Raw genomic sequence first — 16,872 nt, forward strand, 5'->3', positions numbered from 1 at the left:
ATCACCACCAGCTGCCTCCAACACCTGTAGCTTCACCACCCAGCCCTGCAAACTACAAGCCTTCCCCACTGCACTCAGCCCCCATCACCATGCATTTTGCCAGTTTGAAGTGAAGCACTCACTGCATCGCCCTCCAGACAGGAAGGCTGAATATGATAACACAACATACACAAATCTGTGATTGTTTCATTCCCCACCCCGCCCCCTTCCCTCCTCCCACACAGCACAGATGTGTCATGCCATGTGTGTTTCCCCAGCAGTTGTTTCTTTTCAATAAATGATTTTTTTGGCTTTGCAAACATTCTTTATTGCATTAAGTAAAAGATAGCGTAGCCCATGAAAGCAACACGCACTGCAAGTCAGTGCATCATACATAGCAAATACTGATGCCTACTTGCACTGGAACCACTGCCCTTCACTCCTGTGCAGGGCACCAAACATTACTGGTGGCTTTCAGCATCAAATTGCTCCCTTAAGGCATCCCTAATCTTTACAGCCCCGCATAGGCACTGATTCCGTGGGTGCTCTGGGGCTGGTGCACCCATGGGGAAAAATTAGTGGGTGCTCTGCACCCATTAGCAGCCAAGCTCCTCGCCTCACCCCACCCCATCTCCTCCCTTGAGCACACCTCATCCCCGCTCCTCCACCTACCTCCCCGTGCTTGCCACTGCCAAACAGCTGGGGGAGGAGCGGGGAAGAGGTGGGGGCGGGATTTGGGGAAGGAGTCAGAATAGGGGCAGGGAGGGGGCGGAATTGGGGCGGGGACTTTGGGGAAGGGGTTGGAATGGGGGCAGGAGGGGAAGAGCAGGGGTGGAGTCAGGGCAGGGCTGGAGCAGAGAGGGGTCGAGCACCAGTGGAAGAATTAACTGTAGCGGGATAGTTATGCCAACACAGAGATACAGTCACATGAACCTTTTACCTATAGAAGTCCTACTGAAACAGAGCTAAGTTACTTCCAAAGAGGTGTAATTATTCTGATAAAAATTATGAGACAAACCAAAAAGAGACAAAATGTTGGTGAAGTCAAGGTAGTTTCTGCTGGAAAAAAAACCAAAAATATACCATTGCAAACTATCTGGTGCAGACAAGGCTATAGAACATGGATGTTGGTGCCCCAGGTCCCCAGAAGGGTTAGAACATGATTGTAACAGAATTATTCAGGCCTATGTTGTGTGTTGCCACAAACCAAGTTCTAACTATGTTTGTATCTGCATTCCCAGCTCATTTAAAACTTGACTCTAAGTGCATTGGCTACACTTGCAAATGTCGCGCGCCAGGAGTTAAACCAGCCCTCGGAGACCACAGCCCGGAAAGCGCTGCTGTGTATTCACACTGTCAGCTGCAAGCGCAGTGGCATGGCCACATTTGTGGCACTTGCAGCAGCATTGGGAGCGGTGCATTTTGGGCAGCTATTCCACAGAGCACCTCTTCCCATTCTGGTGCTGTGGCTTGTGGGAAGGCGGAATGGGGGGTGCGGGGCATCCTGGGTCCTGTCCCAATGCCCCGTGATGCATCGCTTCGCATCCCAGCAGATCCCACAGAACTCTCCAAAAGTTGGCATGACTCAGTTGCCACATGCATGGTACACACCTCTTCAAGGACGCAAAGTTCAATTTTAATTGCACACTATGATCTGTGAGGCAAATAGGGATTTTACTATGGGAATTTTTACAACAGATTTTTGATCTTTTGGCTCATGTTAAGCGTAAGGACCAAATTCTGCTTTCATTTACACTGGTGTAAATCCAGAGTCATTCCATCACTGTCCTCAATGCAAATACCAAACTCTAGTTTTCCTCTTGATGACAACTCTGATTAACACTGATGGGAGTTGACAGTATGCAACAAGAGAAGTGGCTTCAATGGTGTTATTCTGGATTTACATGAGTGTTGGTGAAAGCAGACTTTGGCCCTATGTAAATTAATGTTTTGGAGGAGAAAAGGTAAAGTGTTTAATCACCTGCCATATGAAAAAAACCCAAACTTTTCAAACTGTTGCACAAAGCACAACATAAATTTCCAAAACATTTAGTTCTTTTTAGACAACTAAAATGTCTAACAGCCTGAAGTTTCAGAATAGAGGGAACATTTACAACAAAATAAAACCAAAGATTTATAATGCATAAGTTGACAGATCTTTAATTACAGTAGCGCTAAAAGATGTTGCTACTATAACATATGTATTATATATTATCTATGTTCCTCTTTTTAAGAAAAAAATGGCACACACTTCGAAGTCCTTTGAGTAACACGTTTATTTCAATAAAGCCAGCTTCTTTCCCCTCTTTATAAACTCCACAAAATGTATATTTTTGGGGGGAGGGAGAGGCACAATACTCTAACTACTTAATTTCCAGTAGTGGTCACATGGAGATAAATCAAGGCACTAAATGAAGACTATTCACTACAAAAACATTCAACTCAGAGCAGGTGTAACTGACAGTGCTTCAAATGGTAACTCCCAGCTTTATTAACACTTGATAAGATAAACTGTTTGCCCTGTTTTATTACTAGTGAAACGGACATCAAAACCGAAAACAACGAGAACTAGGGTATGCCAGATGATCTGTGTTTGGAAGCCATTAGACTTTACTCCCACTACAAAGGGTTCTATTAAATGTAACCAGTAACAGATTGCTTCCAGATCTCAGCAATCTGGAGAAGGAGGTTGACTCCTGAGCCTACTGAATCTGGGATACAGGAAGAAAAACACGGCAACACGATATTGAAGCTATTGATAAGTACTACAGCTAGTAAGGCACTATTTATTCCACCACAATATTTACAGAGGGAAGGCTTTCTTGAAAAACAAATTTAAAACAGGTTCCTCTGACTTCAAAACAGTTCAGCCTTTGTGACTCTCAAACTTTTTTGTGTGAACTGAAAAAAGCAATATATTGAACTATCATTTCCTTTGCACCAATAAAACCCAAACAAAATACCTTTTCTTTTGCCTTAAACTAAGTAATGAATAACAATTTCACTAAGAACTGTAATAAACAGGTTGAACACGTCAATAAAACCAACTTGTTTAAAAATGTAATTGTGATCTTAAAACATTATCTGTTTTATTCCTGTTTGTTTCTGGAGTTTTTCATAATTCAAGTGTTTCAGAAGATGCAGTGAGTTTTTCAGAGCCAGCTATACTTTTACTTATTTATTAAAATAGCATAATTAAACTTTTAAAACTGAATAGGCATTTCCTCAAAGTTGGTGGATCCATAGCATTACATCTATGGGGGACAATAGCCCCAGCAAGTTAAATCTTGGAGAAAAGGAGCTGAGAGATGTACTGACGCCATCAGATTAACTGATTAATTTCCAGTTGTGGTCACATGGAGATAAATCAAGGCACTAAATGAAGATTATTCACTACAAAAACATTCAATTCAGAGCAGGTGTAACTGACACAGTGCTTCAAATGGTGAGCCCCCAGCTTCAGTAACACCAGGTACGATAAATGTGTAAGATAAAGATAAGATAAAGTTGTAAGGTTTTTACCAAAGCCTCCAATGTGGATGGAAGTGCTGAGTGTACCTACATACACACACACGCTCACACTTTTTTTTCTGTTGCTTACTGGCTTCCAATGGTTTGATTAAAAATATTAATGGGAGAACACCCCTTAGCTGAAAAGTATGTGATTAGACTTTGTTTTTTGCCTTTTACTATACTTTAAAATTAAACATTTTCTTGAGTCGATAGTCTCTAATTTCCTGGACTATCACCATTTTGATTTCATCATGGGATGGTGTCTGGTCAAGGTAAGAAAACAAATCCAAAGAAAATGTATTTTAATAACGTGTGAGATTTTACTCTGATCAACATCTACACATAGTGAGTATTGTATATTCTTGGATCAGAAATAGTATGACTCCCGCTAAGTGCTCTTGGCATCTCTTTCTTTTACTCACCCCATCTAACCTCATTTGTGATATCAGTCTCATATTTTGTGATAACCCTTTGATTTATGGCATGCATTCTGGGAAGTTTATATATTGTATTTTGTTCATTCAGTGCTAATTAGGATCCACTGAATTTTTTAGTATGTTGGCAAATTACTGCAACAAGGAGCTTTACATCCATTTCTACTAAATTTTCTAACATTGAATATTTGTAACATTGTGCAACTATGTCTTTATCTAATGCATTTTATAGTTCCTCAGCTATAAAATGACCCATTAGCCATAACGGCTAATTAAGGGACAAAATGCATTTATTCTAAGGACTCCACCCTAAACAAAACAAGTTTGTATATATATTACAAAGAAGTAGCTACAGGATTCTTTTTATGTATCTGACTTGACTTGCACTTGATTTAATGTAACCAATTATGCTACATTGTGTCATCAATGAGTTCAGTGGCTTTAGCAAATCACTTTAGCAAATCACTTAAATGTGTGCTTAACTGTAAACCTGTGGTTAAATCCCAAATCAAAGTTAAGCCTGTGTTAACTGCTTTGCTGAACAGGGATGGAACTTTTAAGCTTTACATTGTTTTTTGTCTTGTGCTAGTACTTGAAGAATAAAAAAAATGCTGTAGCGTGATGCAGATGCAAGACATCAACAAAATTGTCTAAAATTGATTTCAGTAGATTGTGTTCTGAGTCTTCTGCACAGATGATGTAGAAGACACCAATGCTGCATTTTTGTTAATATGTTGGGATCTTCATTTTTCTTAATGTGTTGGCTTCATCGGTGAAGAACCATAACACCAGTGGGTAAGAGGAAGTTGCTGTTTCTGTAAAAGTATATCTTATCTATCACTGTTTCCAACATTGTCACATTGCAAGCTATGTTACAAACACAAGAAAACAGGAAATGACAGTGTTATTGATAGACATAAATCATAGCATTGCAAAGTATATAATATCGTTGGTTTGGGGTTTTTTTAATTGAGGTAAGCAAGCTTAGCCCTAATAAATAATGAGAATTTTAAATAAATACAACAGTGTTCATGACAGAGCAGTAATTAATTTTAGCCTCTTTGGCTACGGAACTAGGTATAGGGAGACCACAGCAATCTTTTCCCTTCTGCAGGGCCTATGGGAACCTCAGTTGCTATTATTCATGGCAGCTGCAAACTCAGTTCTCCAGCAGCTCTACTGAATTTGAATGAAAAATTCTAAAGCAGAATCTAATACACTCCACACAATTCCAATTGTCTTTGATTAGAAAGGATAGAGAAAAGGAACAGTAACAATAAAAATGAAATTTCTTATGTCTTCTGAAACACTAGAGTTATAAAAAGCATCAAAGTTGACTTTTAGCACACTAATTATTAGAGATGGACTGAATTGGACCAAAAAGGTTGGCTATCCTTGAAAATAAAGAATGTGCTACCTATAGTTCAGATGATTATTTTATTCCCTATGTATCACCAGCAGGTCATATGGTTAGGATCACTTTTGAAACACGTTATCAACAAAACCCTGTGAAATAAATTAAACCTGTCATTCTTCTGGGAGCTCTTCGAGGATTATGTTCAGGCACCTAACAAACAACATATGTTTTTTTCCCAAGTATTATTTGGATTGGATTATCTGGCTAGCGGCAGGGATTCTGATACAGGTAACTAGATAGATTGAAATGATTCAATCCAAGTCCACCTCTACTAATTACTCAATATGTATATTTTTAATCTGCTATAATATTTTGCATACCCTTGCAGCATAAAAATAAGGGGAAAATATAAACAGTTGATGTCGTAATACTCCAGCGACTATGTCTCTACACTTCACACTCTAGGATTTTGAGGTCTTCAAGCAGTTCTTGCGCCAGTGTTTGCAGCTCTGCGTTGCGGCTCTTTGACAGCGCTATGATACGTTGAAATGGCAAGGTGTCACGCATCTCAGGTGCTGACTTTGCTAAAACTTCTGGTTCTAGAATCACAGACTGGAGAAGCCGTAGAACATGCAGACACACTTCTGTATCTGGGTCTAGAAGTGAGGAAGAAAAGATTCCAGCTACTTGTTACAATGCAGGACTAACATTATAGCTCTACATCACCATCCCCCATGGACCCTGGGTAAAGAGAGAGTGGCTGAAGTTCTGCTATTCTCAGCTGCTGAAATGGCCCTTTGGGGCTGCCTGGCCCCCGAATATGAGAAGATATAAAAGTGGCTTAAAACCACCACTGCACTTCTCCTCAGTTCCCTGTGTGAAGCACTGGTTGGGAGGAACTGGTAATCAGGAATATTTTGTTCCCTTCTTCTTTACTCCAAATGTAGCAAATCCCACAGATATGTGGGTTTATCAACAACTTTGTCAGTAACCAAGATTTACAGTTTGCTGCAGTTTCACTTGGAGCAGGATAAACTATGTCCCATTACTATTTAGTCTGTTTTAAAACACTCATTCTGCAATTCTTATAAGGCTTTTCTTTATCTATATAAGGTTCAGATTCCATTTAAGTTCAATAAAACCTCAACTTTAATCAAATACACTTGGTAATATGCCAGTCCTCCAAATGCTAAAAATTCAGTTGACACAAACTGAAGCGTTGGGTACATTTGATTGTATGGTAGTGGGACAAATCTGGTTTAACTGCTTAGGAACATGTCAGAAAAACATGCCTAGGAAGATGTACAATTAATTCTGATTTCCATTGTTAAAGGAGCAGGATGCATTTATTACTACTGAAATATTAGGAGTGATTCTATTTTAATTATACACAACAGTCTGTAGGGGGTCTGTTTGTGTCTTTGCTAGACGCACCCAGGTGACTCCTTTTATTTTTATGTTCTCTATTTTGCATATTCCAAACTTGTATTTCTAATGTATTTTGTAGCTAAAATATCTATTTATTTGTATCACGTGCTGTGCATTTCTACTATGTCTGTCACTGTCATACCTAGATTTCAGGAAAGCCTTTGACAGAGTGTTGTACGAAAATGTTGAGAAAAATTAATTGAAATTAATTTGCATACCAGCATTGCCATGGGGACTGAAGTCTTGCAGTAGGACCACAAATCAAGTGCAGTGATAAATCACAATGCCCTGAGCTAGAAGGAGGTGTCAATTGGGCTAGAGCAAGGTTCTCTTATTAGTCAGCTTACTTAACACCTTTATTAATGATCTGAAATCAGGGTAAGCAGAATGCATTAAACTAATGCATCACATACATTCAATTGGGAGGTGTTGAAAACACCAAACAGGATAGGGAAACAGAACAGGACCTAGAGAGGTGAGAAATATAGTCAAGAAATGACAAAAGCTTTGTCTAGATGGGGAATTTTATGAAATTCCCACTGGCACTTCCAACAGTTCAGCAGAACAGGCATTAAGCACTGGTGGTTTCTTGCAATTTTAACACTATGTTAGTTAAACTTGACTCTGCCAGACTTCCAGTGTGATGAGGACAGGTCACAATCTTTCTGTGCCTTAGATCCCCAGCTGTACAATGGGGTAACATATTTCCTTTCTCCTACCCTTTGCCTCCTCTGTTTAGATCGTAAGCTCACGAGGGCAGTGACAGTCTCTTACTACGATCATGTCTACCCTACAGAGCCTATGCTGGCATAGCTATGCCAGCCTAGGCCCCTAATGCAGACACTGTGTATTCTCACAGAAGGAGTTCTTCTGCCAGCACAGTAACACCACCTCCCAGAACCATATTAGCTATTCCAACAGAATCACTTTTTCATTGGCTTAACTGCATCTATACTGGGAGTTATGCCGGCATAACTATATCGCCTGGGAGGCTAAATTTTTCACACCCCTAGCTGACATAGCTATGTCAGCAGAACTTTGTAGTGTAGACTAGACCTATGTGTCCATACCAGTGGTTCTCAACCGGGGGTACATGTACCTCTGGGGCATGCAAAAGTCTTCCAGGGGGTACATCAACTCATCCAGAAATTTGCCTAGTTTTACAACAGGCTGCATAAAAAACACTAGTGATGTCAATACGAACTAAAATTTCATTCCACCAATGACTTGTTTATATAGTTCTATATTTTCAGTGGTTCTCAAACAATGGATCGCGACCCCAAAGTGGGCTGTGAGTTTCACTTTAAGGGGGTCACAAGGGACAGCGTCAGAGTCCCTGGGTCCTAGGGCAGAAAGCTGAAGCCCAAGCCCCATCACGTGGAGGGTGAAGCTGAAGCCTGAGCCCCACTGCATGAGGCTGAAGTTGAATCCGAGTTTTTAAGTGAGATGAAACTTGGGGTACCCAAAACAAATCAGACTCCTGAAAGGGGTACAGTAGTCTGCAAAGGTTGAGAACCACTGGTTTATACAGTGATTAGCATAATGGAGCCCTCATCTCATCATATTTTCAGCTTGCTACCAAATATTGTGTCACCTTAAGTGAGTCATTTATGGCAAAATTTCCAAAACTGTCCCTTAATTTTGGGTGATCAACTTGAAAACAACTAGAGGCCTGATTTTCAGAATGCTGAGCACACACAACTCCTGCTGGAGTCACAGAGAACTGCAGCTATTCTGCACCTCTGAAAGTAGGGTACCCATACTTAGTGGATACTCTTAAAAGTATGGGCTACAATCCAACATTATCAGAAGTTTTTATTTTTCTGATTGTAGATCTATCCACAATAAGAGAAAAAGATTGTAAATGTGTCTTCAATTTTTGTCTTTAGGCTTCTAAGACTTTATTGTTTATTTCTGGCAAAATTGAGACTGAACTCCAACCACATACTTTTCAAAAAGAATATGACAAAGCCAAACTGTTCTCTCTAACACAGGGCCAAGTTCTGCTACCTTTACTTGGGTTGAACATTATATTACTTGCAATGGGGCTGTCATGGAGAAAGGTGCTGTGTACTGAGAATAAGGATAGTAAAATATGGTCCAGTGAGGCGGAAAAGAAGCTTATTGAAATGAACTGGATTATAATTAGTCACATCCCTCTTGTGTCTGTCCATCTATAAAACAAGTCTACTACTTTTAGTACCTCACAGACGAGTTGTGAGGCTTAGTATATATAAGTTGCTTTAAAATCCTTTGATGAAAGGTGCTATGTTAGCAAATACTGCATGCATTTACATTAGTATAATCTGCAAACATTAGAAGTGTGTACATACTAAGGAAGAGAGGAATTGCCTAAGGGGGTATAACACTATGCAACAAAGGTAAGGACAATTATATCTAGTTGCACAATAGGAAAATTTTCCATTGAGATCTACTGGATTCTGGGAAGAGTCTCCAATGGCAGTCACAGAATCCCTATTGGCTGAATCACTTGAATGAAGAATATATTAGGCATTTGGTGAATATAATGCTGCATCAGAAGAGGTGTAGATAAGATGAACTTAGGGTACGTCTTCACTACCCGCCGTATCGGTGGGTAGCAATCGATTTCTCGGGGGATCGATATATCGATTTCTCGGGGATCATCTAGACACGATATATCGATCCCCGAATGCACTCCTGTCGACTCCGTAACTCCACCAACCCGAACGGCGGTAGCGGAGTCGACATGGGGAGCCGCGGACATCGATCCCGCGCCGTGAGGACGGTAGGTAAATCGATATAAGATACTTTGACTTCAGCTACGTTATTCACGTAGCTGAAGTTGCGTATCTTATATCGATTTTCCCCCGTAGTGTAGACCTGCCCTCAGTATCTCTCATCTCTGATTTCTATTGTTCTACATGTATTCCAAGACACTTAGAGTTACATAAATGGATACATGTTAAAACACACACATATACACCTTATGACTGTATATTGTTTTGTAAATCTGCTTGTTAGGGATAATTATATTTTTGTAATTTTCTACTTGGATTTTAAAATATTCTCAAACAGCCGTTTTTTTGGTCTCCCCAGTTTAATTAAGGATTTTTCTTTTAAAAGAAAATAAATTCTAGTAGAGAACAGGCAAAAGGAAAGTAAGTATGGCAGGAATCTTCATTACTCAGCATTATCTTTATTTCAATTGCTTCCAGAATTAGTCATTTCTATACTAGTTGAGTAATTTTATTTACATAAAGCCAAAAGTCTTAGCTGTAATCATATCACTTCATCACATCCTCCCAACAACTGGCACACACATTTCTTAGCTAACATGTTCAAGTCTAATCATTAAGGAGAAAAAAATGTTGCTGTTTGTCTTGGTCTTGAACAGCATGTGCAATATAAGCCTAGCACAGTTATAACATACTGATGCAATTTTAGCAAGGAACTGTGCTGACGTTTTGTTAACTGCTAACGAAGTACTGTCTGATGTCACTGGCACTCAGTCACTGATAAAAACAGCTGATAAAGCAGGCAGATTTTACAGTCACATCTGTCATTAGGAGTGTGCTCTCGGATGAACTATTCCCTACAGCAGAGTTTAAGTAACTGCATTACATCAATGAGAAACAGCCTATCTACAACTGGCTCTGTGGGTGGTGTGAATCCAATGTACATGTGCCTGTAACATTTCCTGGCCAACCTGGATGCAGTATTTATTGTTCGCAAATGATTTGCAATAGAGTTTTAGGCTCTGCCTATGCCAGGACAATATTTCAAAAGTTTCACATCTTGGCTAACACTACTTCAGCACCACCAGAGTTAGCAATCCTGGGAGATCTTGTGTGGAGGGGCCACCAGCTGCTGCCCCCATTTTAAGCACTATCTCACTACCCATGATCACACTAAGTCTAACTAATGGTGAGGCAAGCTGATGGCCCACCCGTACAAAGGCTCCTTATATTCCTAACGCCTGTAGACCAGACCTGAACCAGTGTCGGCAGTAGCAGAGAGATTTTGAAAAATGACCCTACTGTTGACAGGGCCAAAGAGATAAGAGGAGACTTAATAAACAAAGTATCTGCAGTGGGGAAAATGCTAACACAGAAAGCATTCACAAAGAATGAGCTATGCTGCAACAAGTCCTAATATTGAAAGTCTGCTTTTTCTGTGTAACATACCCTTTTATATTCTCTTTTTTTAACTCCAGTTCCTGTATAACTCATGTCAGTTCAATCTGCCCTTTTGTCAGGGGACTGTTCTCATTGCTATCTGAGGAGATCAGCCAGTCAGCAACCCCATCTGTTAGGGCCAAAACTAGTTTCCACCTCTAAATCCAATAAAGCTAATAGTGCTACTTTAGATTCACATCAGAGCTGAGAATTTGGCCCATCTCCTCCACAACATGCCTGATTATTCACTGGACATGGAAGTGAGAGTCCAGAGGTCTTTCACATGGAAAAGTGATGCACTGTACGTGTACCTCTGCTGGGCAGCTGTTTAAGTAAAATCTTAAGTACAGTACCTAGCACACACTGAGACTTCGATCACGGCCGGGAACTCTGAGCACTATCACAATACAACTAACAGAACAATGAAGAAAAGGCAAATTATTTCTTATACTGATGGTCGACTGAAACACTAAAATATATTTATCAGATTAAGTTTAGAACCCTTTAAGATTTCTTATAAATAAAGACAAATATAAATTCACTGTGCTACTCATGAGAGACTTTATTTGGAGGAATTTGTTTTTAGGCATGAGGATGAAGACTTAGTCATTAAAAGAGTGCTGAGATGAATGCAGTCCTGAAGTGGATAAGGGCACTCTTCTGAAAACTCATTTCAAAGTCTGAAGAATTTGAACTGTTTGAGAGTTGGCTACTGTGAGAATTAGAGAATCTAAGAATTAGAGGATTTGATTAATAAGAGCTAATAGAAAACCAAGATGACTTCTAAAAGAGGTGTTACCATGAAAAGGACCTGGATCTTCAAAAAATTCTGAGACACACAGACAATCCAAACAGAAAATCTATATACTGGAAATGTTTAGGATCAAGTCATGAAAAGCAAATACTGAAGATGGCAGGGAGTATTAGGAACATGAAGGTATGTTTAGCTGACATTTATAGAGATAGTCATTTGCAGACACTTCTTGGATCAACAATAAGAGTTTTCAAATGGAACCGTGATAGCTTCAGGAGAAAATTGAGAGAAGAGAGCTCTAAGAACACTCAAGAGCTTCCTGCCCTCTTTTGTTTTATGAAATACCTGAGTAATTTCCTTAGAGCTGAGGGGAATATGGCGCAGCAATAATCCCTCCAAATTCTGTAACACCTCTGAGTCCAAATTCAACAGCACCAATCTTTTGGCTGTGTTCAAAAAAAGAAAAGCAGTCATAAAGAAAGAGATAAGAATGAAGGGGAATATCAGAGTGTGATGGAGAAGTTACCCCTCACTGGTATGTAAGGGGTTTTAAAGCAACCTTGGGGAGGCTGTGCGGGAGGCAGCCAATAAGGAAAAGGCTTGTAGTGCCAGCCAATTAGGGGAAGGTTTATTGGAGGAGCCAATCAGGGCAAGGCTGACCCATATAAGAAGGGGCTGAGCAGAGGAGGTGACAGTCACTTGCTGAAGGGTGAGGGAGAAGGACCATGGACAGACCAGTGCTGGGTTGGGTCAGTAGAGTATGAGAAAACTCCAGGCTGATGGCTGCCAAATTAAGGCCCTAATACAAGGGCAGAGGAGGTGCTAGGGCTGTGGGGAAGTGGCCCATGGAAGGAGACAGTGGAGTTGGAGGAGGGGCAGTACATGGCTGTTGGCTATAGGTTACCTGAGTTGGGGCCTGGAGGAGGGAACTGGCCCAGACTCCCCTCCCTTTTGCCCCTACTGGCCACTGAGGAAAGTGGCCCATGCACAGACTACAGTCTGCCACCGAGATGAGTGGCTAGAACCTGAACTGTAGATTGCCACTGAGGCAAGTGGTTGGACTGAGGACTGTTGGTCCCCAAAAGGGGGGAAAGAACTGAGTGAGGACAGCCGGAGGGCTGTGTCCAGAAGAGGATGCGAGTCCTGGGGAGGAAACAGGAATGATGATGTGCAAGACACCACCTGAGGAGGGTGCACTGGCAACCACCAGCTAATTCCTTGGACAGTCAGCAGGAGGTGCCGCAGTGGTGAGTCATGCCCCGTCACACAGAGAATAGCCCAATGAATTCCCTGTATGCTCCTTTTCTTGTAATTGTTTTAGCCCAGGAGAAGTGGCAAATCTGAGTCTACTCCCAATCAGTGACGCTTGGGCCAACTGCTTCTCCTTGATGCTTAATGTGGCGATTAACAGAGGAAGGTATTCTTGGTCTAGCACTTTGTAAGAGAGAAGATGAGACGTACCTGTTGTATTCAGAGGAATGAAGCACTAAGAAATCAGAAGAGTCTCAAAAGGCTTTGTATCAGAAAGGAAATGTATGTTGCTGAGAAAGATGGAGCTTCTTTATATCTGCAGATAATATAATAGCATTATCCAGGACAACACCACGGAGACACTGGCCCTTGAAAATCGCTTATATCACACAGGTCCTCAAGAGGGTGTCAGCCTCCCATGACTGTAGACAAACTGTTCTCCCTGAGATGGGAGAACATGAGGAGAGAACCTACCTGCAACACAAACAAAGAAACTTGAGTTTCTTAATTCATTTAGGCTTGGGGCTGCCCTTTCTACCCCCTAGAGATTTGTGAGTGATGCCCATGTGACCACAGAAGCTTTCAAAGCTATACTTGAGGATTTGTTCCTTTTTCAGATTATGGTCAATACTGCTTATCCACTGGATCCTTTGGGATTGCACTGTTTCACAGGGATTACTTTTGTACAAAAACAAGCTGAGAAGGAGAAGCATTAACTTCAGCAGGTGTGTCAAATGTTAGCTTTTTTCCTCTTGTAATTTATATAGTCTAGTACAGACACAGCTAATACAATTGTTTTCTGTTGTGAGAAAGGCCATTTGGCATCATCTCCATTTTCTAAAGACATTGGGATAGGGAGACCCAGCCCTTCCTAAAGGTTTTTCATCTATTCGGGATCTCTTCCTCTTAATATCCAAGGATTTAATGACAATAGGAATCCGTTCATCAGTTTTGCTGTCTTGAAAAAGTCTCCTAGAGTCAGACAGGAAAGAAGAAATCTCTCCTTCCTTCAAGTGAAAAAATAGTGGCAGGAGAAAAAAAAAAGCCTTCTTTGAATTAAATTGAATATTTTTGCTCACTCCTCTTCCGTGGAAGGAATATTCTTGTTTAGACTTCCTCCTAAAGGGATTGGATCAGGATGGACAAGCTCGGGGAGGGCTGGTAAGGAGTGTAATTAGGCATGTCACAGAAAGCTGAAAGCAGAGATATAAATTCATGAACACTTTGAAATTCCAGGTCATAGGCACTTGCAGGGTGGAGATGGTGAAAAGTATCAGAAGAGCCTGTAAGGGCAGTGGCAGAAGAGTCCGAGGATGACTCTGAGGGGAACTCTGAAGGCCTTGAGAGAGAGCTTGAGGAGCTGTGGAAAGTCCAGGCATCACAGGGACTATACCTTTACCCAGTCTGCTCTTTGCAGGAGTCTCCTCCATTACTGCAGCACAAACAGGGTACCCTGAGACTATATAAACTAGTGCTCCAGACACTTGCTAAGAACTGTGTGGAAAATGAAAGCAGGCAGGGCTGGGGTGCTTGATGTCTCTGCAGTCATGGGTCCTGGCCAACAAGGGTTGAGGAGGCTGGGCCCTGCAAGCAGTGGAAGGAAGGAGGAAGCGGGGAAAAGAGAGAAATGAAATAACAAAACAGCTAAGGCAATTTGAAAAGGTGAAGAAATCCCTGAGCGCAGAAAAAACTGCCTGGACCTCCCGCTCAGGAAGATGATGGGAGTGAGGGTAGATCCTGGGCTCATCCTCTGTTCAGTACTGTGGGTCCAGTTGCACAAACTACTCCGCCATCTCTGTCAACTGGAAGCAGGCCTTCCCAGCACTCAGGAATCTGAACTGGCAGATGCACACTGCCTAGGAATCCTTGTCCTTTCTCAGAATTTAAGAATTTCAGCTTCAGAAAGTAAAGGTATTATATAAGCCTGTCTTTTTTCCTCACTCCACACACAGATGAGAGACACCTTTCGAACGCACAACAGCCTCTCACCCTCTTTTTCCATCAACAATTGCAAATTAAATACTATCAATTGTCTATCATCTTTGTCTGCTTATGTGACCGTACGCGCTTTAATTAAAAAATAAAATCACATCAACTATCTAGCTCCAAGCAAGTTTAACTTATTCCATCAAGGTCTTTTGAATGGGGCATTTGGGAGCTTCAGTCACCTTATTTTTGTTAGAATAACGACCTACATATTAGTTTGTCATAAAGAAGAAAAAGTGGAGCAATGTGTGTAAGGTTTCTAATTAATAATAATTGGAAATATACCCATCTCCTAGAACTGGAAGGGACCTTGAAAGGTCATTGAGTCCAGCCCCCTGTATGGCAAAAGACCATTTACTGAGGTTCCTCCACTGAGTGATTCATCTCCCCCAGCTATGTATAAATCTATAAAATGGGTATGATATTTTACAGGCGTGTTGTGAGGTTTAATTAACTGTGATCCTTTGAAGAAAAAGGTATTTGATAATGAGCCTGAGTACATAATTTGTACATAAAAATATATGCAAGAGCCATGTGGCATATAGGAAATCCCTAAGTTAATTGAAATATCATAGATCAAACAACTCCAAGCGTCAATCTGATCCTTGCAACAGCAGGTGCAACTCCCATTAACTTCTATTACTATTATTTGTACTACAATAGCCCTGCTGCACTAGGCACTGTTCAAACACAGAGACAAACCAAGTGCTGAAGAGCTTAGTCTAAACAGAAAAGACACGTGAGAAGAGAAACCAACACAGAGGAGAATTTACTTACATGAGGTCACACAAGTGGCAGAGCTGGGAATATAACCTAAATCTCCTGACTTTCAATCCAATGCTCCATCCACTGACTAGACCATGCTAGATCTTATCAATGGGAGCTGGACTCACACCAGGGATGCATTTAGTTGCAAAGGTTAATTTGTTTCAAGATCAAAGACTAAGCTTGACCTTACCCTACATACTTTTCAGCAGTTACATTTTTATAGTGTCTCATAGATCAGAGATATTATTTTAAAGTGCATAGATGCAAGTACAGGTGGCTGTCTTCCATTTGCTTTATCAGATTTCTCCCCTCCCCCCATTGGGATACTGCCATCAATAACTCTTACATGAATTGAATGTTATACACTAGTATCATTGATAGAAATACTTATATTCATCCCTTCAGTTATTTCCCTCTCTTTGGACCTTTATTAGCTCATAAAATTTAAATAGAACAAGGTCACAGATCTGAATTTCTACTCAGCTATTATCTGTATCTATCCACAGCTATTATCAAAAAGTCCATAATTTGAACTGTTGTAACAATCTTACCGTTCAATAGCCACCAAAGTAATGGAATAAAACCTGGACTTTCACTAATATACTTCAAGCCTTTCAAGTTGATGCTCACATTGTACAGTGACATCAGCATTAGCCTAAAATAAAATTTAAAAGGTGATTAAATTGTATCTTAAACTGCATCATTACAATAACTGCATCCAATACTTACAATGAGCATCTACAGATGGCTAGATCCTGATGCATATTTCAAACTCAATATATAGGATACAAAGATATGTACATATGTCATGTTATATACATACAGCTACATGAATGCAACAATGTGAGAGATTTTATTTAAATTTATAAATCAAAATATATTAATCATGTAAAAGTCAGCCAATCTGACAGCATTTAAATTCCTCTGAACTGAATGGGACTAGTCACATGAGTAGGGCAAGCAGGATTTGGCCTTACATGATCACTCACCATATGCAACAAAATCCTCTTAACTGGGACTCCCCAGAAGGCAGCCTATCATCCTGATTAAGCTGCTTGTCTCAACAAATGAAAGGGCCACTTAAAAAAATATAAAAGGCTGCAAAGATTTTATAACAATTACTATACTGAATCAAAAGAACTAAATGAAATTTGCTGCATTTCATTCATTCTTCTTTTGATCTTTGACAACTTCTGTATTTAAAAAAAAGACAGCAGCTTAGAATTTCACAACTTTAATACCTAG

General features: G+C 40.5%; 1 protein-coding gene across 2 annotated transcripts in view; it reads right to left on the minus strand.

The window, feature by feature from the left end:
• Positions 1 to 2,208: 2,208 nt before the first annotated feature.
• LOC123362208 (heat shock transcription factor 2 binding protein) overlaps positions 2,209 to 16,872 on the minus strand; it is a 53,956-nt gene continuing 39,292 nt past the window's right edge. For both annotated transcript variants that reach the window (XM_045002601.1, XM_045002602.1), the window contains exons 7-8: positions 16,179 to 16,282; positions 2,209 to 5,939 (exon numbers count right to left, since the gene is read on the minus strand). In XM_045002601.1, coding sequence (XP_044858536.1) covers positions 5,731 to 5,939; positions 16,179 to 16,282 — 313 coding nt within the window. In that variant the 3' untranslated portion in view covers positions 2,209 to 5,730. The remainder of the gene's footprint in view (positions 5,940 to 16,178; positions 16,283 to 16,872) is intronic.

This window comes from Mauremys mutica, chromosome 1 (genome assembly GCF_020497125.1).
Source record: "Mauremys mutica isolate MM-2020 ecotype Southern chromosome 1, ASM2049712v1, whole genome shotgun sequence".
Lineage (NCBI taxonomy): Eukaryota > Metazoa > Chordata > Testudines > Geoemydidae > Mauremys > Mauremys mutica.